A 27,136-nucleotide genomic window follows, 5' to 3' on the forward strand; every position below is an offset into this window, starting at 1 on the left:
TTGCTTTTTTCCTTCTGTAAAACGTCAGCCATTTCCTGATGAGCCTTATGGTGGTGGTGAATTTCACACCTTTTTTCTTCTCTGTGAGGAAATCTGGGTGTTAATGGTACTGGAGCAGGTCGTGTTTTATAAGGAATGAGGCTGTCTCAGAGCAGAGAAAAAGCAGGGAAGGGAGAGGAGGTGAGGAAAGGGATCCAAGGAAACTGCCACTTATAACAGGCATTAGCGGGATTATTTTGCACTATTTCTATTCAGAACATGTAGATGTATCTTTATTTGCTAAGTGCATTTTTTCCTATGAAATGTTGGAGTTCAGTTTAGAGTTCAGCATAAAAATAATCTTCTCTTTCAATTTCACAGGGAAATTTAGCACTGCAACAGCTGAAGATGGAAAATTGGTCGGTTGAGCAAGTCTGCAACTGGTTGAAACAGAGAAATTTAGGAGAACTAGTTCCTAAGTTCCGTGGTAAGCATTTTTGTTGTTTGGAGGGGGGGCTTGTTTAGTAATTCTTGCTATGCCTTTAATTGGCACTGCCTACCTTGTTTTGGGGCATGTGTGTATATGCCAACTTCGGACTTTTATAAAAATTTATTAGGGTGAGAACTGACATAGATCTGATAAATCAGCATATGTGTACCGATTTATTATGAAGTCTCTGAGAAATCATGGGGGATGAGATTAAGCCTGTATATAAATAGAGACACCTCAAATCAGAACTGGCAGTTTAAAAGTCTTGACAGGGCCCATTTTATGTTGTATAAATCTTTTGAAATAATGCAACTGTAGTGTGTAAACGTTTTATGTCTGAGCATATAAACACTCTGCAAAAGAGTGCACAAGAAACTGTTATGTGAACAGCCTATTTATTGTGTGTTCTCTTAAAAAACTTGCCTTCCTTCATTAACAAGTGACAGTCTCCTGTAGTTTAAGCAAGGCCTGATTTAAAGCATTAAAATAGTCACCTCTCTGCCTCTGCATATTTCAGACTTGGATTTTTTTAGGGAAAGGTATCTGACCAGTGATTCCTGGCACTGCTTAGGAAAAGACAGTAGCAGTTGAAAGTGACAGCTGGCAGTAGAAAGCATATTTACCTTTGACCTGTCTTCCATCATGTTTTTAGGCATATAGAATGTAACTGTAACTGTAAAGTTATTTTACAGTATGTCTTTTATCCCCTTCAATCTGCAGAAGAAGAAGTAAGTGGTGCAGCTCTTCTGGCACTTAATGATCGTATGGTGCAACAGCTGGTAAAAAAGATTGGGCACCAGGCAGTGCTGATGGACCTGATTAAAAAATACCATCAACAAAAAAGTGGGCTGGATTCCCTTACAGGCTGTTGTGAAACCACTTCTCAAAAGTTTCCAGAAGTAATCAGTGGGTGAGTTTGTACATGCACAGAATATATCAGTCTGGGTATAGCTGTGTTCTTTTCGTGGCATTTTAAAAACTGGCATTTACTAGCTCTTCAGCTGTGACTTTTTTAAATTTTAAGTATCTGTAACAACATGTGAAATGCAAAATTAGGTACTACCTTGTGGTTTTAAATAGGGCATCAACATTCCAGAACAATGCCATTAATTAACTTAAACTTTTCTTCATATCCGGTTCTAGGACCTAGTTTTCATTTGGACAAAGCACTATCAAACTTTCACTATAGCTAAAATTTTCACTATTTACAATATTAAGCTTTTGAAGAACTTACTTTTAAATACTTGCAAATCTTGGAGTAAAATAATGATTTAGCCAGAGATAGTGTTTGTGTCACAGGCGTATTGAAATTCAGTTTCTCAAAGGAAACTCTGAATTTGATCTTGCAGTTACAGTAGTATGAGGGCACAGCTTTGCTGTGCAGTTCTGCAGACTCCAAAAAAATTAAGAGCTTAAAATATCAAATGTTAGTGAATATAATTTACATTAAAATCTTTCCCTACCTAGCCTCCTTCCTGGAAAATAAGATGCTGGCATCCTTCTATCTACAGGGAAGTTGAGTAAATAAGCTGCTGTTTCTGAAAACTTTTCTGTGTCACCAAGAATGACAGAATAAAGCCCAAGCACGTTTAAGATGCATTCAGTCATAGATTTTAGGATGAGTAAAAAGTCAATATATTCTGTCCAGTTTGGGGTATAAAATGATGGAAAAGCTCCTGTAGTAAAAGTAGCATTTTGTCATAAAACTAAAAGATGTATCCTCATAAGCAGGTAGCTGCAACTTTTTTCTTAACTCTGCAGTGCTTGTCTTGGTGATGTAGTATAAAATTATTTTGTCTATTTACTACATTTTGAACAAAATCCTGTAAGAATAATTTCTTTTGATCTAGTTCAAGGACTCCTGACTAAAGTGCATGAGACACTGTTTTGAACAAATTCAAAATTCATAGTTCCACAATACATGTGAACACACATTTCCTCCATCGCTTAGTAATGTTAAGCTGAATTGCAGTGATTAAAGTCACCATGGCAGGGTTTGCACTTAGTAGGACCCATAGCTGAGTGTGTGGTCCCACAGTGGCAGGGAAACAATGGTGAAAACTGAGTGTGTGTGTTCCTAGCCCTTCTCCTGTGGTGCTTGAACCCAGGTGAAAACCAACCATCTTTTCTGTTTTGCAGAATTATTTCTCAGTCAGGCCCATTTCCAGAACCAGCTCACACCGCCAGGAATAGTGATAGGGTTGAGAAGGCATTGCTCAGGGCAGGGGAGAAAGCAGCATCGTCACAGTGTCCTTCTGAGTCAGCTGAAGTCACTGTGGAGCTTCCAGGAGCTCTCAGCAGTGTTTCCCTGTTGTATTTCTCAGGTGAATGCTATCCCCAGTGCTTGTTGGTGCACTCCTGGCTGTAGCCTCTTTATCCTGATGTCCTTAGCACATCTTCTGACTGTGTGTGAATTGTGCTGAACTCACCTCGCTGCTAGAAACAGAAATGAAGTCGTTGGTTGGACATGGAGTTTTGAGTACAATAGGTGAACACTTTCTGTGTGGAAGTAATAAATTTTTGAAAGGACACTGAGTGTGACTTACATCTCCAGCAGTTTGGTTTAGGACATGGAAATAGGATCTTGTGTCTGTCACTGGTAAGGTGGATATGTTCTAAATCATGGAGTAGAAACTGTGTTTATGTGTGTGTGAGGAGTTCAAAAATAAATTTCACAAGGTAAATATTAAGATACTTTCCAATTTCACAATCGGTTGTTTCTAGGAGCCACTCAGAAAACATAATAGGGGGTTTTTTTGTTTGTTTGCTTTAACTGCATAGCTGAAAAATATTGATTCATAGAAAGGGAAAACTCCCCTTATAAATTTGGTAAACTAATGTCACTTCCAATAACAGCCTTTCATGTGTTGAGTACAGCTGAGGCCAGAAGAGTTTCTAAAGCATCTTTAGAGTTTGGATGTTCTGAAGAGATGAAGTTCAGAAATAAAAAAGTGGTTGATGACTGCCATGAATTCTTGGCAGCATAACAGTATCCCCTATCTAAGCTCTGCCTATCCCTCAGTACAGGGTAAAACTGTTGATGTTGGCTTCTATCAACAAAATAAGAAACAGGAATATGAGGAGGAAGAGAAGTGGACACAACTGTTAAGTGGAAAGCAATGGTTTGGTGTGGCACATAGCAAAGTCTGTATCTGGAGTTTTTGGTGTTAGTGACGAGCCAGAGTTAAAGTAGATAACCATGAACAGTGGACTGTGGGACCAGCTGGCATTCGGAGCTGACTTGAAGCTTTGGACTTAACCTCTAGAAAAAACAACTTTTCAAGGTTCTGGTTCCGGTTAAATAGAAACTTACTTGCAATACTGTGTAAATAGTTCTTTCAGCCTACATCTTTCAACCTGTAATGGTTAGTTACTCCCAGAGATTAGGAGATGCCAGGCTATGAGGATAGCAGTTATCCCCTGAGAAGGTTGATTTTTCTTGGGTTTTTAACTGTATAATAATTAGAATATCACTAGGCAGTACTATATATATTTTTCCTTTTAATTTGTCAGAGTCTGATAATTGAACTGATTGATTAGGAGACATTAGCATCATGTAAAATCATGACTATTCAATATGTTAATTTTTGTCCCTTTCTATTTGTGCCACTGGTATTTTAGAACCCTAAAGATCCTCTTTTCTGTAAGCTGCAGAAGACCTGACAGTAAATTTTTTGGTTTTGTTTTTTTCTTTCAGGGCTACTGACAGACAGATGTTAAATTCTTCTGGTCATGTAGAGCAGAAAAAATATCTGTGCTCAAGTGAAAATGAAAAAGGACTAATTGATCACAGAGTGCTAAAGCAGAAGTGAGTTTATAATATATTCATTACATTTTCATTGCCTTTTGAAAATGATGTAAACACTTCTTTTTGCTTCATTTATACTTTACAAAAAGTGTTCTTAATTATTGGAGGCCGGGTTCCGCTATATCCAGGTATATTTAGAAAACAGCAGAAACAGAAATTTATTAGGATTTGGCTGAATGAAAAAGCCTGATGGTGTGTTTTCTGCCCTCCATCCTCAGTCCTTGCTCACTGTTTCATGTTACCTCATGCAGAGGGCAAGATACAGGTTTGTCTTTATTTATATAATTTTTAAAAATTGTCTTTTACAGATGTGTTTTCAACAGCAATCTGACAAATTAGTCATTACAGACTGGAGTATGGCTATTAAAAAAACTGTGTGCTTGATGCACCTTAAATATAGCATTAGTGAAGGTAGGCATGCTGATTCCGTTTGGATGCTCGTTTTACTTGGGTATCAAAACGAGCGTCCCTTAGAAACTGGAGGCAAGACAAAGTGTGGGGTTTTTTCTTTCTGTTTTTTTTTTTCCCCTCCTACCCATGCTTTTCTCCTTTGAGATGGGCAGTTAGTGTTGGAAGAGAGTCCTGTTCCTCTTACAAGGCAATTATTTTCTTGTTTGCAAAGCTTTGTTTGCTTATCGTTATCCCCCTTTATTTCCACCTGCTATAGTGTCTCCCTCTGCCATTCTCCCCCACAGATGTGACTGATGGCCTCACAGTTCTGAGATAAGGGGAGATCTTCCTGCAAAAATGTCTATTTTATCACTTTAACAAGGAGTTAGTGATAAGACTGACTGGGAACGGAGGAAAGAGTTTAGTGAATCACGTAGTTAATGCTTTTAAAATAAAGTCTTGCTGCTTCTGTTCTTTAAAAGAACAAACCAAAAACTCCAAACCCAAAGATCCCGTCAGCATTGTTATTGAAGAAACAAACCCAAATCACTTAAACCCTCAGAATAAACTACTAATATGGTCTTGCAATGATGCGTTTTAACCTGTGCTTCCAAAGGATGCTTATTTTTAATTAATTATGACTAATTTGCCTTGTGCTGTATAAAGAGTTTTAAATGGGTTGTGTGAATCAGGGTAACCAGGAACAGGAATAGACTGACTTTAGGAAATGTTCTCAGCAAATATTGTCATTACAAACCATTCAGAGGCCCATAATGGTCTATTAAGGGGAAGAGACTGCTAAAGAACAGTGCCATTTCAGCTCAGGGCAGAGAAGAGAGGGGAAGTCTGCTGCTGTAAATGAAGTGCCCCTTCTCAGTGAAGTAGTAGATGTCGTAGAAGTCAGTGGAGCTGTGATGATTTGTAGTCTTGAAGACCTGAGTAAATTTGATGAGGGCTTCTTTCTAAAGTTCAAATGAAAATCTGGAAAACATCTTTCTCAGAAACAGCTGTTTTATCTAAGAATGTGGATGGAGTTAAACAGCCAGTGCATTCATTAACTGCTGCACTAGGTTCATCCAAAGCTAAATACTATTTTTAGAGATCAATGCTGTTTAGACGTGTCTATGACTTGACCTACGCTGATAAATGTCTTATGGTAGAATTTAGGTTTGATTTATTTTTTTTGTTTTTCCTTTTCTTTTCCTTTCCCTGCAATATTCACTTATTGCATTTTCAACAACAACTGGAAAATTTTAATGTTTCATATGCTTGAGGGAATTATGAAAGCTGTAAGCAGGTTATGAAGGGTTGAACAAGATGTTTGTTTTAAAAAAACTATTACAAGAACAGAAAAAGTTTCTTTGACTGTAATATAATGTTAGATTCTTAGCCAAGAGCATAAAAGTAACACACACACACACCTCCCTAATAATAAACTTAGTTTGAAGCTGGGTGAGCTGGTTGGTTTGTTTGTTTTTCACTCAAGTTCCAGATTTAGGTGCCCTGGTGAAAAAGGGGTTTTCATATCAGTTTTATTAATGGTGGCTATTTTTTGTATTTTGGCATAATGTCAGTTGATATTTCTGATAGATCAACTAGTGTGTTGTTTCTACTGTTTTTAAGTCTGTGCATTTGTTTCTCTCCTGTAGTCTCTCATCTTAATTAACAGGGAAAGGAAAGCTGTAGTAATATATGGAGGTTGTTTTGCAAATAAAACGCTCTGGACTGTCTTATTCTGTTTAGGGAGGGTAGGGACCCATTTCTCATCAGCTAGGCCAGAATTGGAAGAGCAGCTAAGAACAAGGTTGACTTCCACTTTTACTTAGTGGGTGTTCCCACATCATCCACTGTAGAGCAGTTACTATAAGCACTTCTAGAGTCTGTTCAGCCAGGGGGTTAGTTTAATGTGATGAGATTGATTTCATTGTACAGTTTAAATTATTGATATTTGGCTAGGGTTATACTTATAGCCTCATTAATTTAATCCAATCTGTAAAAGAAGAACTTAAAATTTGTGGGTTGGGTTTTTGGTTGCTTTTTATTATTATTATTATTATTATTTTTATGTGGTGTTGGGTTTTTTTGTGGTTTGGTTTTGGTTTTGTTTCTGTTTTCCCAAAAGATTCATGGAACTACAGCTTCAATAACTGCATGGTTTTGCTTGAAGTGAATTCATGGGTGCTCTTATGGATTATTAATGCTGTGAATTGGCTCAAAGTTTCTTTATGTTTCCTGTGTAGGTAGTCCTAACAACTGTGTTAAATACACTTTTCTATATTACTAAATCTTACCAAAATATCAAAGAAGATTGTTTAAACATAAAAATAAAGAGTAAGAGGATGAAGCAATTGTATAATTTTATTTTTCTTGTATTGAAATTGTGCATACATATAACCAGATGAGGTTTGCAAGCTACTCCATAACTTTTTGCTAGAAATGACAGAAGTAATAACAGCCAGTTTTTTGTTAACCTACCAAGAAGATTAATCTTGAAATAGCGCTTGTCTGTGAAGACAATAAGATAGCTAAAGAGGACAATTCAATAGATATGTTTCCTATATTCCTGCTTTTCTGTATTGGAGTACTAGCAGTTTTATGGCTTGTGGAAGCCTGGTGTTTATCTTGTTGCTAAGACAGAGGCTTGCACTACTTGTAAATACCTGATAGTGCTGTGAAAAAGCAACCTTTTATTGGTTGGTTTATACGTTCTGTCTGCCTTTCCTCAACATGTTTGCTTAGCAAATGACATCCCTAATGTATCTCTTTTTTACTGTTTCCAATATGATGGCCCAGCTGTTTTCCTTCAAGAGGGATGTCCTGGTACATGTTTATTTGTACATTTATTTCTTCTGTAAAAACATGCTCTGTAGCTCTTAAGTGCTGTGTAACAGATTTACTGCCTGAATGCCTTGGAGTAATTTTCTCAGAACACAAACAGGATAACGGATCTTCCATCCGGCCTTGACAGGTTTGAACTTTCCTATTTATTGTGAATTTGGAAGATATGGTCAGTGCTCAACTGAACCTCAGCCTCCTAAGTGCTCATATACCAATAAAGCTATTGCCAGTAGTGACAGAATATTGGTGCTGGTGCCTACATATATTTGAGCTGGTAGCAAGGACAATGAATTGGAAGATTCATCTGAAAACAAATTTGGCATCCATCTTCATGTCCATGATGGGCCTGCATGGCTCATCCATTTCCTCAGTGGAGGAATTCTCCTTAACTAGGGCAGTCTCATCTATTTCAGTCAGGCTACAGGCAACTGCCCTCACTGCTGGTTAGCTGCATCTGAAGTGTCTTTTAGTTTTGATATGTCATTCTGCTAATGATCTTTATAGAGCTTTTTCCTTTGCTTCCCCATTACCCATACATAAGTATTGTTGGTCTATTTGATGTGTTTTATCAGAAATACACTTGTGCTTTAAGAAGAAAAGAAAATTTTAAAAGGAAAAGAGAGAAAGAGCAGCTAGCCTGAAAAATTGTCACTTAGTCAACTACTTTGGATGATTTTCCTCCATTTATACAAGAGAACAAATATTACTTTTATATGCATACATATACACACTATAGTCCTACAATGAAGACTCAGCAGGACTGTGCTTTTTTATGTATAGCTTAAGAGTTTCTTAGTTTCCATGCAAAGACCTCATTCTGGATATCATCAGTATTACTTTTAGTACATGTGATGATCCTTTTTTCAGTTAACTCACAAGGACATGAGAAGCAAACATAAAAAACCCCAACATGTTAAGCCTTTGATAATGGTCAATAATAGAAGAAAAGAAGTACTGCCTGTCTATTTTCAGAAGTACAGTCATCAGATGCTTCATTTGATTATACCTTTGGGGATTCCAAAATCATAAATTGCATCTAGCCCATTAATTTTAACAGTGATAGATTGGTTGAATCTTTCTGCTATGAATTTGTCTCAATACTTCTGAAGCTATTTATTGTTTCAATAGTAGATTCTCCTGGTGAATGACGTATCATAACAGAAAAATAATTCCATTTTTATGATTTCTGATTATTTCAATTCAATTGTTATTCCATCTTCACAAAACTGTTCTATATGTGGGTTTGATTTGTGTAGGGTTTGGGAGACATTCTTTAAATTTACATTTTCATTTTATGTGGATGCAAGAATTTCTGCACTTTTTCTTTAAGTCAGCATATCATGTCTCTGTCATTGCAGCAGGATGTTTAGGAATGCTAACTTAAAATTTAAAAGACCAAGAAGAGTCATAATAATAAATTCTCTGTGCTTGTTGCCTCAGTATTTTGGAAGTCCAGACAACTGGACTCATGGTTTTAGAGCACTTCAGGTCAGCAGAGCTGAATTTATTGATATGGTACTGTGAGCCTTCCACAGAAGTTTGCAGGGAAAAAAAAAATTGCTAAATCTCCTTTATTCCAAACCAGAAATGAGCCAAATCTTACAAGTGACTTGTGAGAGACACGAACTACATTGCCTTGTTAAGATCTAGCAAAGTCATAAAAGCAACAACAACAAAAAAACCCCAAACCCTTAAAATTCTTTGGATGGAGTATAGCACATTTTATGCAGGTGAATATGAATAAACTCTGGGTTTTTTTAAATGGCCCAACTTAGCTGGCAATTCTGTCAGTTAGATTCCCCAAGGAGCATTTTTACTTCCCCTGTCTATATCCCACAGCTGCTGCCCTCACATGAGGTGGAAGTGCAGAGCCTTCCCTTATGTGATGCAGCTCCTCAAAATGGGAACTGTCAAAAATTCTGAACTCCTTCTAGAAGAAGGTTGTGTCTGCATCTCTCAAACTTTTTTGGAAGTGGATTAATTTTGTCTGTAACTTGTTGCTTATACCGAATGTGATGATTTCTATAGCAAGGTTACTGCAGGAAAAGGTGAAGTGGGAGCTGCTCTGGGAAATGGGCAGCTTTGATGTCTGTCGGCTCCCAGCGTTAGTCTGTTGGCTAACACTGCTGCAGGTAACTTCTTGTTCAGTTTAAAGGGTGCCTGCCCTTATGTATAGTGGGAACTGCAAAATAAAAGCGATCATCAAGCACTGGGCAGACTGCAAATCCCAGGCTTTAAGGAATAACTGGGAAACTCTACATTTGAGTTCAAAAGTTGGAAACGACAGTGAAGTGCCTGAAGATAATGGCATGAGGATGTTTCAGGCACAGATCTCATAACTGTGAATAGGAGAACCCCTTTTTATCAACTATTGAAAGGGAAAAAAATTTCTTTTGATATTTCATCTTCTGTGATAATTTCTTCCTTTTGATGGAAATTGCTTTACAATCTTAAATGTTGTCATAAAGTTGAAAGCATATTATACATATGTTCGGGAAATGGTGTATTTTCTACAGCCGCAGACTTTTCCTTTCCTTCACATCTGCCAGTTCCATGTTTTCTCCTCTGTTTCTTCTTTGACTCTGTAGACATGGACTTTTTTCCAGCATACAAATCTTTAGACTGGAGTCTTGCCAATGTGTGACGTAGACATGTGAAAGGTTAGACCTTCATCTGTGAAAAATGGGAATCTATTGAGACTCCACCCATGTACTGAGTTTTATGTGAATGTACTGAAAATGTGAACCCATTGATGTCAGCAAATTTCTGCTTGACCTTTTTAACCTCATGGGAAGCCATTTTGGGGACCTAGACTGTGAAAAAACTAAACCAAAAAGAAAAATCAAAAATTTTATCACAGTAGCTCCTTGTAACTTGTTGCAGGACTAGAGGCTTCCCAGTACCAGTAAGAAAGAGTTGTAAGTCAGATGTGTGACAGCAGAGAAAGAGGGGGACTGAACTTTTGCCAGAGCTAGCCATTGGATTGATTTAGCTGTAGAATCAAAAGTCTCAAGAACTGACAGACCAGAAAAGATATAGTAGCTTGTGTTTTGAGATTTTGATCTAATTTCTGTCTCAGCTTAGCTAGAAGGCCAGAGAGGGATGGCTAGAAATGGGCTATATGTGTTTGTACCTACATCTCAACCTGTACGTGCACTGGGATTTATGCATGTAGCCAAGGCCTTCCTTGACTGTGGAGAACAGCTTTGCAGCTGAACTGAACTGTTCTTTTAATTAAACATGTTTGCATGTGAGCATTTCTGAGGATAAAGTTTATGTGGAGTTGTGTCTTGTTTCAAACAAGCTTGTATTTCATCGTAAAATATTACTGCACATCTTCAATGTGACTGCCCAACAGTGATGAATCCAGCAAGAGCTAGTAAAATATTTAATCTTGAACAAGGAAGTATTTTGTGTTGAATGAGGCTGAAGATAAATGAAATTTGGAGTATTTTTGTTGTGGTGGCAAGAGTGAAGGGACTGGTGGAGGGGAAACTTACCATGCCTCTCTGGCTATTAGCCACCCCAACTGCAAGAAAATTTTATTTTCTCAAGTAGCTGAATATAATTCAGTTTGCCTGAATTGAATCAGCTAAACCTTGCCACTTTTTGAAGTGGCTTTTCAGCTTCACTGGTGTTACCATCAAAAGGAATTTCAGTGCTGCTAAGATACAAAGGACTGTAAGTTTTAAACTTCTGTCCATTTTTTGAGCTAGTTTAAATGATAGCATGTTGAAAATAGCCTGTCTGCTATGTCACTTTTGTCAGTAAAATTGGCAAAAATACAGGATGCAGACTTACAGGCTGTGGAGTGGCTCACTGATGCTACATTGAACATCTGCACTTCATTTGCACAGGAGGGGTTTCCAAGTGATTTCAGAATGTGAATTCAATTTTATTTTCCCATTTGTGTATTAATTTATCACCAAAAAAGGACATGAATGTGTCTATGTGGATATGTTGTCACTTCTTGAACAACTTTTCCTTCTTTTGAGACTGCAAAGTACTAACAGAAGTTCACTGCCCTTTGCATCTGCTGTTAACCATTTGTGCCTCATGAAATCCGATGAGCTCAGAAAGACATAATAAGCCCTGACCATTTTGTACCTCTTTTGCATGGGGAAATGGCAGTGCTGTGAGTACTGCTACTACCGCTAAGATCAGATGAGAGTACCCAAATGATACATTTTTTTTCTCAGCACTATATTGCCATATGTGGTAGTGTTGGGCTTGGTGCAGTTATATCATGGCTGTAGAGTTTTTGAGAGCCTACAAGCTACGTTAAAAGATGCCAAGATGGTGTCACAGCATAAACAGGTCAGCAAGGTTGAGACTTACAGGTTAATCTACTCAAGAGGGTATTGAGGCTACAGGGACCCAAATGAGCTGCTGTGCAGGTATATAATAGTCTTTAAAAGCAGTGTAAACTAAGGTATTTCAAATGCTCATGCATTGGTCTTGCACTCTTGATTTTGCTATCCTAAAGATATTGGCTCACATTGAGTCAGTTATTTATTTTTTTACATCCCTGTCTGAAAAAGACTAGATAGAAAAACCTCCCCATTAAGACCTTGCTAGAACTCTTCACAAGTCTTGTTTATATACCTAGCTCTTGTTGTAGGTTACCATAGAGACTGGACTGAAGTCTAACAGTATTTCCTTCTGTAACTTTCATAGTAGTGAAGTTTGGGAGGGACAATGGAGCATGCCTCATCCAGCCACAATTCCTTTTTGTGGAAACGTTTATCTGCATCCCTCAAGTGGGGAATCATTAACTTGAAATCTATCCTGTATATGTCTCAACAGCTGCAGTAGCTATCTTAATTTTCTTCATAATTAGTGGAAAGAAATAGATGAGGGGGATCATCCAATCTGATTTAGATGTATTCTGGTTGTTCTATCATACTTCAGTGGTGCTTATGTCTCCTTGGTGAAAATAAAGAGACTGAAAATGATTAATTCAGATATCTATATCTGTACGTTTATACCATTTAAGCATCTACATATGTCACCTATAATTATAGCATTTTATTTTAGAAATTTTTTTTTAAAGTCTGCTAGGTGTTTTCAAATTGCTCTCTGTAATCTAAATTAAAGCAAACATAAACTGCAGTGATAGCACATCTATAACAGGACTCTCTAGTTGTCTTTGGCACCTCTCATTTGAAATTTCTTTATTGAATCTGCACTACTATGACTGGGAAGCTGTCTGGGGCTGCCAGAACCACTCCATCTTTTAGGCGGCTTTTGACTGACTTCAAGCCAAATTTATCTCTACTTTTCCCTGTGTTCCTTCAGAATTAGGGTTTGAGTAGCCAGAGGTGATAACCTGCCTCAATTTCACCCCAGCTGGGGTGTTACATCTGTAAATAGTGGTCAGGGTGTTCTTGACCAGAACTTTAGGGGCTGTGTCTGCTTTGTTTCCAGACATGTGCTGATGATAACTGCCCTCATCCCTTCATTACCTTCCCCTGGGGAGGACAGTCTTAGGTAATGTCATGTATAGTATTTTATTCAATTAAGCTGTTTGTCTTACTCTAGTTCTAGTTAGCAGAACTGGTAGGAAACACATTAGAAATGAAGACAGATAAAGTTATTTTGCAACAGTACAAGTCCGCAGACCTCTGCTCTGCCTTACACTTTCAGTTAGAAACCACCTTCTAGTGTCTGCTGGTTATAGCATTTCACATTTGACATCTGGTTTAACTCTGTGTGTATTGATTGCTGCTTTTGTAAGTATTTTTAATGCAAAAATAGGGACAGCAAGCCTTGAATTTCTATAGCTGTACCTTTCCTGCATGTTGAGTTTTGTGTTTTTCTTCTCATCTTGTCTGCATTTCCATGGAAGAAGGATGTGATTGTGATGATATAATCTTTTCTTTTACAGAAAAAATGTGAAATCATTTTTTGCAAGACACAAGATGTTGCAGTGGACAAGTTCTTATGCTTTGCCAGACTTTCCTTATGATGTCAAGTGTGTATTAGCAGAAAAAAAATGCCCTGATCACAGTATGAGAATAAGGATTATTGAGTTTTTACAAGCAGACATGACAAAATACCTAGAAGGATCACTGTGAGTAAACATCAGTAGATTTATATGGGGCCATTACCTATTGGGTGCAGAGGTAAATTTTCAAAAGGATGTAAAGCCGTTCTCTTTAATACCCTTGTTTAAGTAGAGGAGGCTAAGGGTCTGAAATCTGTTGAAGACAAGAGGAAGATTTCATGCAAGCATTAAAGCTGTGCCCTTTGTTCTTTGAAGAGGAATTGATTGCCCGAGGAATAGTCAGTTTAATATAGATCAGTATAGACCCTAGTGTTTATTATTATCCAGAATAACAACTATTTCTTTTACGTCTCCATCTTGTTTGCACAGATATCCGAACAGTCAGCAATATAATGTTGTTGTCAGTGCTCTTCTGCAGGCATACCCATTCCTTGATGAAGATGGGAATGGCTTTGTAAGTATTGTGGGGTTTTTTCCACATAATCAATCACAAGAAAATAACCTAGTTCAGAAGAAATCAATAACAATTTCTTATATACTGGCTTTATTCGGAGCTGTAAGCTTCACTTGGCTGCATTTGGCAAATCACATTCTTATTTCATTATATTAATTAAAGATTAGTCCAGTTATCACCATATCTCAAAGCCACTGTGAGATCATACAGACCTGTACATGAAGTCCCTGGTTGGTTGTTGGGTATGCTTTCCTTCTGGAGTTATTATTCCAAAAGATAAATTTAAATGTGACTTCTTTTTTTTTTTAAACAAAAAAGCCAACTCTTTAGAAAATTGTCTGTATGAGGACTAACATCTGACTGATGGTCTTGCAATGCATTATGTTCATTTATGTGTTAGATATCAAACTACAAAATTCAGTAATACCAGTGGTTTAAGTATGTCTGGAATCTAGGCCTAATTTAAAAAAAAGTTATCTAAACCCACTTTTTGTAATCTCAGTGGGGACATAACTGAAAGCAGTGGAAGGAGATGACTTAAATTTGAACTACATTTTTTTCACTCTTGTGACCCATATCACAAGATATATATATATATATAACTCTGTGGTCTCTGAGGACAGTAGTCACCTTTTGACTTCACATCGTTGCTTTGCCATGTGATACTTTTATAGCACCTTGTGAGGCTTGTGAGCCTCAGTGGGGACTGTTAGCTTTAAACATGTATAAATATATATCTCATGTGCCATTACTGTAGAAAGCAAAATAATTTTGAAAACAAAACAAAACAGAAAAGGTTAGGTTTACGTGGTGGCTATTCTAATTCTCTCCTGAGCCCAGGCATTGTAGAAGGGAAGGGACTAAAGGAAAAAAGCACATCTCAAAGAGGAGAGAGGGAGCAAAAGGATCAGATGGCAACAGTCTATCCTTTTTTAATTAGGGTACCTCTCTGAATACCCCAATGTTGGTCCTCGGGTGGGGTTCTGAGTACTGTTATGGCATATCTGGCTCCCTTTATGTGGGGGAGCTGGAATGATATTCAAGTCAGGTCTGAAAACCATTTTACAGCCTTTAACTTTTAAAAATTGTTTTTAAACAGAGGTTCTTAAGCTAGGTTTCAAAGGCCTTTAATTGCAGCAGGGCCATAGACTGGGTGAAACTACTTTTAACTCTGTTCTTTAGGAAATGGTATTACTTTCCAGGTTGATCGCAGAATTGGTGCTGGCAGAAATTATGTGATGGTGCAGAAACTTCAGAGAAGTTGTTCTTTGTTTTTTGATCTTTCCATCATGCTTACTAGAAAGCACGTCTGGCAATAAACACCGCAAATAAGCAAGGAAGTTGGAATTAGCAGTTTGCAATATTGCTAGTCTAACACTTTCTGGGCCAGCTCCCTCTCCACTGCCTGGGTTGAGACAGGAAAAAATGCACTGAAGGTGTATGCCTGTATACTTAAGTTTGGAGGAGGACGTGAGAATGAACTGCTATTTTTATTGGCCTTAGTGTTAGACATTATGTTCTTATGTATATCATAAGGGCTATAAATACTTATTTTTTTCTTGATCTGAGATAGCTGTGTGTTACAACAGCAGTGGCTTAAAACAAACCCTGCAACATATGTACAGCTACTTATCACAAGACTTGCAGTAAAATTGAATTCATATACCTTTAAGAAACAAATGAACAAAAAAAATTGGCAACTGCCATTCTTTTTTTTTCTCAGAAAGGATCTTCAGCAGATCAAGAAGGCAAAATTTTTGTAGGCTCTTCTTTTAAAATTGCCTCCAGCTATCAAGGGACAATAATTGCTGCTTGCTGTTCCTGATAATAGTATTAAAATGTAAGATGTAAAATATTAATTATTGAGAGGCTTTTTATACCTTAAACTTGTTGTCATTATTACAATTTTTTGAATAGTACATTGAAAGTATTTAAGAAATCTATCATCAATAAAATTCAGAGGTAAAGCAGAAAGGTCTTTGTTTGGGGACTGATAGGTAAATGGAGAAAAGGAAAACTGGCATAGAGCAGTATTTTAAGCAAAAATCCTAGTTAAATTCCTTATTAAATAACATTTATATATAAACTTCTGGAGATGCAGCTCATGTAATATGGTTTTGTTTTTTACCTTGGGAAGAGAGGAATAGCACTACGTAAGTTCTTATTTCTCTGTGGACTCCAGAGAGCCTTGGGTGACCAGCTGTGCACAGCTGTCTGTGTCTGACAGATAACACCCTCCTTTCATTGTTTTGTAAGGCTGGAGGATGGGACACACCAAACACGGCAATTTAGCTGGGCCAGCCTCTGAAAACAATGATTTTCAGCACTGGTAAATTAATAAAGTTATTCAGGTTTTTTTAGAATACCAACAAGCCCGTTTACATTATTTGGACTTTTAATTTCTTGACAAAGTTGGGGGAAAAATTAATTGTTGCGTGTATTTTAAAAACCAGAAAGGGCTCAGCACAGTTTGGCATACCAAGTTTTGCATTCACTCTGGTGTGCTGGAGCTCACTTCTGCAGTTGAGTATTTTCCTTTCTGCCGTGCAAAATGCTCTATCCCCATGTACTGTTAATGACATTTACTGCTCTCCATTTATTGCTGTGCCATGTCTCAATTCCTAGATTCAGTTTAAATTTATGCTTAAAAAGGGAAAGCTCATCACATGAAAGGTCTTGATATTCCAGAATCTTCTGACCAAGAGCAGAAAATCAGTAGGCAAAGAACTTGATGTTCTTGATGTACGTGGGTGGAGAACCTTTGAACTGTAAATGTCAGCACTTTTGTTGCAACATTTTTGTTAAAATGAAATGACTTGAACAACTGAGAAGGGGAAAGATCTGCTGGAAAACATAGAGGAACAAAACCAAAACAACCAAACTTAAGAGCACCGAAATTCGCACGAGTATTTTCATGACAGGAAAAAGAATTACTTGCAAAACTTCGAACATTCCATTTTTTCAGTTTGTTTGTGAGGTTCATTTTGTTGGTTATTTTTCCCCAAAATACTGGAGAATTCCTATTTACAATTTCAAATTGTTTTAAACAAATCATTTAAACAATGCGTGTGTTATGTAGAAACGTAGTCTGATATTTTCAATCTCATACTGTTGCAATGAGAGGCCATTAAAGATTTGTTGTTTCAGGACTTATTAGTAGATTATCCATAATTCTACTTTCTTGGTTAAAAAGTTTCCCATTTAATTTTGCAGTATTGAAAAATATATGCTTCTGTGCCATCCACCCTTTTTTGAAGGCTATCCAATGCAATATAGTCAGGACAATGAATATGATCCTAAATGAATTAATTTACAAGTCACAAATAAGCTGTTCGTGTACCATGAATTTAAAAAGAATTTTATTTATGAGGTCACCATAGAAGCAGGGGTTAAGAAAGAATTATCTGAAATTCTAAATAATATTAAAAATAATCATTTTATATTAATGACAAAACTCACTTAAGAGGTCTATAGAGTACTTGGAATGAAATTAATTCCAAGATTAGCATTTGGTGAAAAGAGTTTTCAAGTGATTACCCAAGGAACTTTTCCCGTGATGTTTCCTTCTACTTACAGAACAATGCTATCCTAATCTAACATACAGCATTTAAAAATTAAAAATCTTAATTTAATCATGAAATATCTTACTAGATTTCTAATGTATATTGTAACCAATGCAACATTTGTAAGTTACAGACAAACAGTTTGTATAGAAAAAGCCAACATCATAGACACAGCAGCCAAAAGCAAATTGGAATGACAATGTTTCTTGACAACTTGCAAGATATTCTCTTTGTATTCTATTCCATCTGTACTGGTCACTTTTACAAGGCTTAAACCCAACAATTCGGAAAGAATTACTTCCCTTATTTAATTTCAGCATGTCGAAAATTATACGGTTTCAAGAAAACCATGACATGAGAAAGGAAAAGAGAGGGCTCTCTCATTCGCAACACTTGCCAGGGGGCTTTGCATCAGCGGCTCCCTCGAGCTCGTGGCTGCCGAGCAGTGCTGGTGCAAACCAGCATCTCAGTGCTGACATGCCTGATTTATGTAACTGCTGCACACAAGATGATTATTTGCTAGGAAATTACTGCTTTTAATCTGCATGTAATCCTTTCCCTCCAATGTCAGATAGACTAATCCTTCTACTCCCTTACAAGCATGGTAAGCCTTCTTGGGATGGTTTTTTTTTTTTGGAGGGGTGTGAAGGCAGGGAAATAAATAGAAAAAAAGTTATCGGTTTGAAAATGGTAAGGAAAGCATCATTTTTAGAAGATGCATTACCCACTAGGGAAACCACATAAATGTATGTGCTTGCAGTCTCATTCTTAAAATGGGTATGTAAGAAGGGACTTGGCTAAGTTTATGAGAATTCTATTACAGAAATAGATTCAGTTAAAACTTTTAATTTATTGGGGAACTGGAGGATGAAACAGCTGAATGTTTTGAACTTTGAGGGATATTTAAAGCCTTGTATAGGTGTTAGCATATTCTTTCATGCGAAATAATACGAAAAAATGTCTTCTAGCCAAATAAAATTTTCAAAAGAAAGAAACTGCGCAGAGCTCAACTACGGAGATGTTTAAATTGTCAGCTGCTAATAAATTCCATGATGATCATGTTTTAAAATAACATCTGTTCAACACTTCAGAGAAGCATTAGCTAAAGTTTTTGCTTGCTTCTTTCTTAACAGCTTTAAAATAGCAAGCTTCCAAATAAATTTTGCTAGGCTTATAATGATGGGGTATTTGCATCAAAATGCATAGGTCAAGAACTGTAAGTGTATTTAGGAACCCTAAAGATTCAGGTGGAAAATAAGGGGGATTTTCAAGGCATGTAGTCACCCTACTGCTTTTGAAAATGGTGCTGACATGTAAGCCTCCAGATATGGAGGCTGTGAATATGCCTTGTGAGAAGACTGGGTGAGCAGTTGTACTGTATTTCTAATCATTATGTTTAGGTTGATCATGACATGACTCCTGTTCTGGCAGAATCCTAAGTCTGAAGTCTACATACTAGAAATGCAGATGGGTTTGGTCTTTTTTTCTGGTTCTTGGATGTTCAAGTGTGACTGGCAGTGAGAGGATACTTCAGTAAGGGCTCATGTGCCCCTAGGAAGGGCATACCTGCCCTGGCTGGCCCAGGTCTGCTCAAGAACAGCTGAAGTAGACACCACAGGGGTTATATTCTCATAGCTCTTCCACCATTAATAGAGGTCTTGCTTTTAGGATTGAGGACCTGTAAGTCAGTTAGTACCCTAGGGAGGGGGGAACAGTAATTTCAGCAGGAGAAATGCAAGGTCACACTGCCTTCACTACCACCTCTTAAGAGACCCTGTCAGCTGTATCCTGTGAGTGAGAAGGGCAGGCATGTCAGACTCACTGCAAAAAAAGATACCGTACTACTTGATCTACCTCTACTGAATTCAGGTTTACACCAAAGTCAACCTTTCAAATCATGTGACCTTGACTAATAAATGACACAATTTTGGTAAGAAATTTAGGGTAATCATACTTCTGTTTATATTTTGTTTTAGCACGTCAGTGAGTACAGGCTTAAATATAGTCTTACGTGAGTATAGTATTGGAGTAAATTTTTAGAAAATGAGGTCAGAGCTATTTGAATCTCTCTTGCCACATTCTGTCATTTACAGTCACTTTTCTGACCAATTTTTGGTCCCTCTGACTGTTGATACCCTTCAATAACTTGAATAAGGAATTGCTTTTGAGGATTGACAAAACTATTCAAAAGTGCAGGTTTTGCCTGCAGATGTGTTTAAAGCCTTTGCTTAGTAATTTGTTCCCCACATGTCAGTAGTTGGCATGTCTAGGTCCTGCCATGGGACATCCAGCTGGAAACAGCCATCAGTCCATAAGGATGCACAAGGAAGTTGCTGTCCATCTAATTTTCAGAAGTGACTTTTCAATACCCAACTAAAGAAAGACAAAAGTGTGACAGAAGCTGTGGGACCACATAAACTCTGCCTTTGGTTGCCAAGGAATCTTGAATTTACATACCTTGTACAAACACTAGGACCTACTCAAACGATCCTCTTAATTCAGTGATTTTGAGTTCAGTTTAAAAATACAGCTGATCCAGTATACCTGTAGGCTCCCAGCCTGTCAGTGCCCCGCTCTGTCTTTCCCTTCTATTAGATACAATCATCATACAACTGTGCAACCAGTTAGATGCCGCCAGAGAAAGGGGAAAAATAATGCACTAAATTAAAAAAACCCCAAACACCAAAAACCCCAAACCCAAAAAACCCACTGCACAATTTCTTCGGCGTCCGTGAGCTGATCTGCTTCCCTACGTAGTTTTATGACCCAATGTCATGAATGGAGGATACCAAAGTAAGACCTGAGAAAAGAAAAGCAAACTGCAGTTTCACTGACAGCCCTTGTTATATAGGAGAGATCTAAACCCTAAGGTTCAATAACTGTTATCCATAGCAAGTCACAGCAGTGCCATTGCCCTAACTGTTAGTTCCCACAGAGTCATATACCACAAGTGCTTGTGTTTCCTTCTGTCCTGAAGCCACCAATGTGGTGATGCCACCCTATGAGTCTTTTTCTGCTTAATGGCAAACACTTTTTTGTAGAGTTAGATACAAAAAAGTGACCTGCTTTAGGTAATGACAGATATTTCTCCCCCATGCAGTTACTATGGAAACGGGCACTTAAAGATCGTTTCAAATATGTGCGGAGACCCATTGAAGACAATGAGCAAGTCCTGAGGAACAAATGCAAGTTTGGGCACAGGAGAGGACAGACCAGAAAATCTCAATTTGCTGAAAACAAACTTGATGATGTCCAGGTGCAGATAGAGGTAAGATTTCTTGGTGTGTGAGTTCTGCATCTTTCAGCTCCTCTGTTGACAGTAAGGCAACCAGCCAATAAAGGGGAGAGCTGAAGTGATCTCATCCTATTTAAACTCATTTTGCATAAAGCTTGTCCTAAATCAGACCCTTGACTTTTTTTCCCATTTCTGGAAAACTAAGTATCAACAGCACAGCCAAACCTCATACTGGATGCCTTGAACATTTGTTGTCACTTAAAGTTTTTGCCAATTGGACAGAAAGTCCTGGGTTTTTTTCAAATGCAATATTCCTATTACGCTTTAGTTTATACACCTCCAATTAGAGTGAAAAACAGTAGAGACATATCTAAGAGCTGAGACATCTGTACTAATAAGAATGCAAACAGGTATCTGAGCTGATAGCAAATGGCCATATTCTACTGTCACATCGCACTTTGGTGTATAAAATCTGTTTGTGTTATGTGTGGTATATGTAAGGATGCTTACAAATCTATGCATGCAGTTGCTTTGTATTCCTTTAGAGAATTCAGAGAGCTATTACTGTCCAGTAAGTGTTTGAAGCACACTAATTACATTAAGGTTCCAGCTATGCTTTGTCAATGCTCCACACACTTCCTTGTGCTGCAATTAAAACATTTAACTTACATTCCTACAATTTAAACAATTATAGGAATGCAATAAAGAAGATTTGTAAGGAGATATTTGACTTTAATTTACCCACGTCTATCTTGCTGTTTACCACACCATGTATTTAGGGGAGCAAGAGTGGTTTATTGGATGCGTTTCTGAATACATTATGTTTGGAGGTAGCTGTAGTTTCCTACTCAAGATGCAGATACATGTTTGGTTTGGGGTTTTTTAGAAGTTTCACTAATTTCTGGTTGTCCCCTTTGGGTTAATGTGTGTAGGAATAAATATTTCCCTCCTTGCCTGCTTCAGTTGAAGGGTTGGCAGAATGTGTGAAGTAAGAAATCTGTAACTTGGGTGCAAAACAATACACAGTCTTGCTTGCAGTAAAGAAGAAATTATAGGCTCCTGGTTTTGTGTGCACATTAAGAGTTAGTCATCCTTTATCTGCTAAAGCTTGGAAAGGGCAAATGTGGACCTTTCCTGTCTTATGAGCTAGTTGAGAAGAGCTTTGAGGAGTTCCTGTAAGGACTGCATGCTCAGCTTCATTTTTCTACAGAGAAGGTGTAACTGCCTATGCTGTATGTCTGTAGACTAGAAATAACCACTCTTTTTAACTGCACTGCCTGAGGCCACCACTGGTCATCCCTTGCTTGTTTTAGATATTGAAGGAGAATGTTACATCTCTTTTAAAGGCCTAGGCATTTTTTTGCTAGCCTTAATGTTGTAAGCAAATTAAGGTTAAAATGAAAGGAGGTAAGAGGATGCTGAGTGTCCCTAAATAAATTTTCCTTTCTTTCTCGCATTTTCCCTGTCTCCTGAACACATATATATATAAATAAAATACAAATATAAATGCAAGAACAACACTTGTGAAGCCTATTAAGGCTAAAGAATGAGTCCCACAAAGCGGAGGGAATCATAACATTTTTAGTTATGTTTGGCTCTGAGATCCTAAATTATGTCACTACATATGTGCAAAACTGAACAAAATGTTTAGTATTTTAAACAAATGCAGCATGGGTTTTTTCAATTTGTATATTTAGGAATACACATAAAGGCACCTTTCTGCCAATCCTTGGCACTAATTACTCTATGAAAAATATAAACTGTTAAACAAAGTGTCTTAGCCTCAAAAAATAAATATTTGATCTAGAAGCCAATACCACCAGCAAAGCCAAATGATATTCAAATTATCATTAGCTAGATCTCCTTGCCTTCATCCCTTTTCCAAGTCTGGAAAAATGAATCAGTCTTGTGTGAACTAGAAGCCAACACACTAGGAAAAAGAGTGGGAAATGAATTCCAGGTTAAGGAGACCTCTGGACAATAATCCCTTTGGGTCACTCCACTCGCTTTAGATAGGCAGAGTAGGACATTTAGGGCATTATAGATCAAAGCTGGCAAAGCAATGCAGATGAGAGAGCACATCTGTTCCCAGCAGATGACCTACTTACCAATCACACAGCTGACTTCTATATTGAGCTTTAGGTTTTGAACAGTCATATGTTGTAACTCTGTCAAGTGTACTTTGTGTCAGTATAATCTTGGATTGCTAATGGGAAATGTCTCACTGTTATATCTGGCATTTGTTTTTATATAAAAAGAAAAATAAAGTTGTTATTATTATTAATAAAAGCCTTAATCAATCTTTCTATTTCATAATTTGAAAATCCAGTTGCTTGCCAGGACAAGCTTCCTGTGATTTTTGACTGCCCCTCAGTCTGTGCAAGCCCATTACCTTCCAGAAGGCATTCTTCCTCTAAAAGCAGCTCAAGCGTTACTCATCCTCCCATGCAGGGCATTGCTTCCAGGTGCAGCATCTGCCTTTCTCCTCCAGTTTCTTTAAAACATCTGCTGACGTATTCCTCATTACAGAGCATTATATTCAAACAAGACTGAAGTGTAGCTACTCTTTTTAGAGTGACTAGCATCACATGAAAGGTCTTGAGCAAGTGCAGGGCAATGAGATGATGGTAAGTAAACACATAAACCCATGCTGGCGGTGCCTGTCACTGAAGAAGATTTTGATTTAAATTATGCTCCCTACAGATGTTCATCAGGTTGTACCACCATGGAAAGAAGCTTAGACTGTGCCTGACAGATATTAATAGGAGCCTCTGTGTCTGAGGGATATTCAGAATTTTGTCAGGAAAGCCTCCATACGTAACAAATTTTATGACTACGGTGTGAGAATCCTCCTCAGTCATTTTCCATAGCAGCTGCAGTAATCCCTCATCTGCTGCAAATGGAAGGTACTTTCCATGACAAGGGTGATCACACCGTGAAAATACCTAAGAAAAGCAAGCCAGTCTCCCTGCTGTAGCAAGGGTGGGATTACTGCTAAACCAGCCCTCCAGTGGCTTGTTCTGATTGATCTCCTTTTTTTAGCATCAAACTCCCCTTCCTCTGCCCTAAGGCATTATTTGGTTTATGGTCCTTCAGGCTATGAGGGAAACCACCTCCTGCCAGTTGAAATAGGAGGAGCCCTAGACTTGGGGGAGCCAAGAGGGGTAGAAAGATAGGACTTTCTTGGTGTGCATCTTCGGCCGGAGTATTGTCAAAAGGCAAGAGGTGATGGAGAGAGAAATACAGTTAGAGCTGATGATTGGCTTCTATATGATGAAAGCTTGTAGTTCAAACACTATCTTAGTCATCACACCAGCAGTGACCAAAGAGCAAATTGTTCCTTTCAGAATTTTAAGCTTGGAAATCTTGTCAGTCTTGAACAGTGCTGTTCATGGAAAGTGTGACTACACAACCAATTCAGTTAGCTAAATGCAGACATGAAAAAGACCGCAGATATCCTGCATGGCTCCACCTGCCAAATCAAAGGCATGTGTTTCCAATAGGTCCTGTGTCATATTCTGCTACTTCTAGGGGTTTGATATCTCAAATATCATTAAATAACTACATCTATGCAGCTGGATTAAGCTACTTCAATCCATCCCAGACATTAAATGGGAAAATACCTCAGTAAAGGGACTACTGAAGGGCACCTGAAGTTACCTGAATTGTAAGGGAACATAACAGGCTAGAAGACTGTTAGTAGTCCATGATCTTAAACAGAAATGGAGAGAGTACAGTCTCTCTTCTAATGCCTCCAATTTCTCACATCCTATGACAGCCTGTTTGTGAGGTCATCAGGGTTTCTCTGCAGCTTTCACAAAAATAAATTTGGAGTTAGGTGTGAAAAGGAAAAATAGGCTCTAAGAAGACTTCAGTTAAGATAGTGGTAGATGTTTGCAGATAACTGGGCGTATTTGCCACACTCAGCAGAGCTGAGAATAACATAATGAAAACAATTTATAAAGGGGGCACCAGCAGGCCATCTTCTTTCTGTGTCTATGGGACAGAGATAAGAAATGTTTTGATGACTCTCTTAGACTGGGAGAGGTGGAAGGATTCTGCCAAAACTTAAACTCATGAAGTTGGGCACCTGCTGATATTATTTGTGTACAGGGAAGATAAGCAGGAATGTTGAAAATGGTGAATGCGCAAATCCTCTGCCAAGAGGACCAGATGAGAAGCAGAGAAGACCTCTGGCCCATAAAGCAACCAGGTAGAAGCTGAGTACCATATGTGCTTGCTTTGGTGGTATCGTGCAGTCCAAGAGTGGTGAAATTTACCCTCTTGGCTTTATGGTCATCATGATCTGGAAATTGTCTTTTCTGATGAAAGAAGGAATCAGGATTAAGTGATATCTACACTGTGAGCTGGAGTTTTTTTTACCTTGGATTAGGTAAATTAGGCAAGTTAGACGTTTCCTAGGAATATGCCTTTCTTTGAGGCGATAAATAACATCATGATTGTCAACGATCTTATGCCACCGCAGGAGTTAGAAACTTGAAACAAGATTTCAAGGAGTCCGGAGAGAATAGGACTTGGAAAGGGATGGCTGGAGAAAAAGGGAGGACTGAGGAGAAAACAAGGCAACAGCAGGGGAAAGAGGAACCCAAATGTCCGGAACAAACTCTCAAAATATGAACAGCTTGTGCACGAGATGCAGAAACTCTCTTGGCTCAGTCTTGTGACTGAGACACTATTGGCAGGTACAGCATTAGGTGCCATCTCTACTGTGAATGCCATACACAGATGACACAGGGTGATAGCACCTTTAACATTAAAAGTCTCTAAGTGTTTGAATGTTTGCACAGCTAGAACAGGAGGATGCATATATAAATGATCATCCAGTGGCTGTACTGTACTGTTGTAATGTGATTTTTCCACTAAAACTTTGATGTGCATACAGAGTGTGTAGTGTTACTTAGTTAATATTTTAAAATGCTTTTAAGTCAAAGCAAAAGGTTTAAACACAAATTCCTGGTATACATCTTGCGCTTCACCTTCTTATTTATGTAATTCAGTATCTCCATTGTTCTGTGAGTTAAATTGTCAAATACTGGTTGTCCCTTGGAAGAAGAAAACAGATTTTACTCATTTTGTTTATGCAGCTTACAAATCAGAAAGCAGTTGTGATCAGAAATAGACTGATTTACGTGGCTTTGAAAGTTTTTGGTTAGCATGTAAGTCTAGTTATTAAATTGCCTGCCTGGCTCAAAAGGGTAATTATGTGTAATTAAAGCAAAGCCTGCTTTAATTAAACATCTCATTTGAGTACAAGTCAGTGTGGATCCTGCAGTAGGTTACATGCTCATTTTGCATAAAAGCAGCCTGTCCATGCAGTTTCACCTGTCTTTGTGTTCAGCATTTCAACATGAGAGGTGGGGTACAGTTGTGATGCCTTCTCAATTCTCTCCCACCATCTGGGGCAAGAAGTTGGGCCTTGCACAGTGTCCAGCTTACTGCCTGCCTTTCAGATTCATATTTGTTCCAGATCAGGCTGGGGTGTTTTGGGGTTTTTATTTGAGCAATTCTTCAGTTTCTAATTGCCATAACTTGTTTTGAGCATTCCTCCTGACATAAAACACCCCAATGTTCAGCATAGTAATGCCATTCTGATGAACCTGAATGTCACCACAGAAAAAGGGCTGTCCTTTCCAATAGCAGTATAAAAAACTGTTAAACACACTGTGTTTTTGTGATGCCTTGTGTATGTGTTCCAAAATAGCAAGACCCACTTTTCAGTATTCAAAAATCAAGACACGAGATTCAGATTATGCTCACTTAACTAACCGTGAAAGCTGTTTCTCACCCTGAAGAAGTTATAAAAGCCAATTAATGGAAAAGATTATTCCAAACAAGGGTCCTAACTTGCAGAGAGTGAGCATACAAGTATCGTATCCTTTGTTTAGGTATAGAGAAGACACTGAAACTGCTACTGTCAGGCTTTCTTGTGTAAGTACCTTAAGTTAGCGTTGATGCTAACTCTGATGCAGGTAGACTCAGCAATCAAGAAGTGTCAGCAGCATCAATGCTCTTAGCAATAACATGACTTGGAATATGCACTGGCATCTAACAAGGAAAATTTGAAATGTTTTTTCAAAGGGAACATTATTAGCAGCTGCAGGGAGCTAACAAGAGCAGTAGTAATGAAAGACAACAGCTGTACCAACACTACTACTCGTCCCAGTCTCAAAGTATGGTGTAAAAGGAGCTTCCATTCAGTGCTGACACCAGCGAACCTGTCTGCATGGCACTACTCTTCCAGGAGATGGTTCTCATTACCATCACATTGTTTTTACCACATTGTTTTCAGCAAGCAGGTTAGTTTCCATTCAAAAGAGTTCCCTCAAAAAAATATTCCCAGAGCACGCCAGG

General features: G+C 38.0%; 1 protein-coding gene across 1 annotated transcript in view; it reads left to right on the forward strand.

The window, feature by feature from the left end:
• The first annotated feature begins 378 nt into the window (after positions 1-378).
• The window catches only part of SAMD3 (sterile alpha motif domain containing 3), a 37,371-nt gene continuing 10,613 nt past the window's right edge, over positions 379-27,136 (forward strand). The window contains exons 1-6 of the mRNA XM_051792337.1: positions 379-466; positions 1,190-1,379; positions 4,167-4,277; positions 13,393-13,578; positions 13,882-13,966; positions 20,630-20,797. Of these exons, the coding sequence (XP_051648297.1) occupies positions 388-466; positions 1,190-1,379; positions 4,167-4,277; positions 13,393-13,578; positions 13,882-13,966; positions 20,630-20,797 (819 nt within the window). The 5' untranslated portion in view covers positions 379-387. The remainder of the gene's footprint in view (positions 467-1,189; positions 1,380-4,166; positions 4,278-13,392; positions 13,579-13,881; positions 13,967-20,629; positions 20,798-27,136) is intronic.

This window comes from Manacus candei, unplaced genomic scaffold (assembly GCF_025592945.1).
Source record: "Manacus candei isolate 608988 ecotype Guabito, Panama unplaced genomic scaffold, ASM2559294v1 h1tg000034l, whole genome shotgun sequence".
Lineage (NCBI taxonomy): Eukaryota > Metazoa > Chordata > Aves > Passeriformes > Pipridae > Manacus > Manacus candei.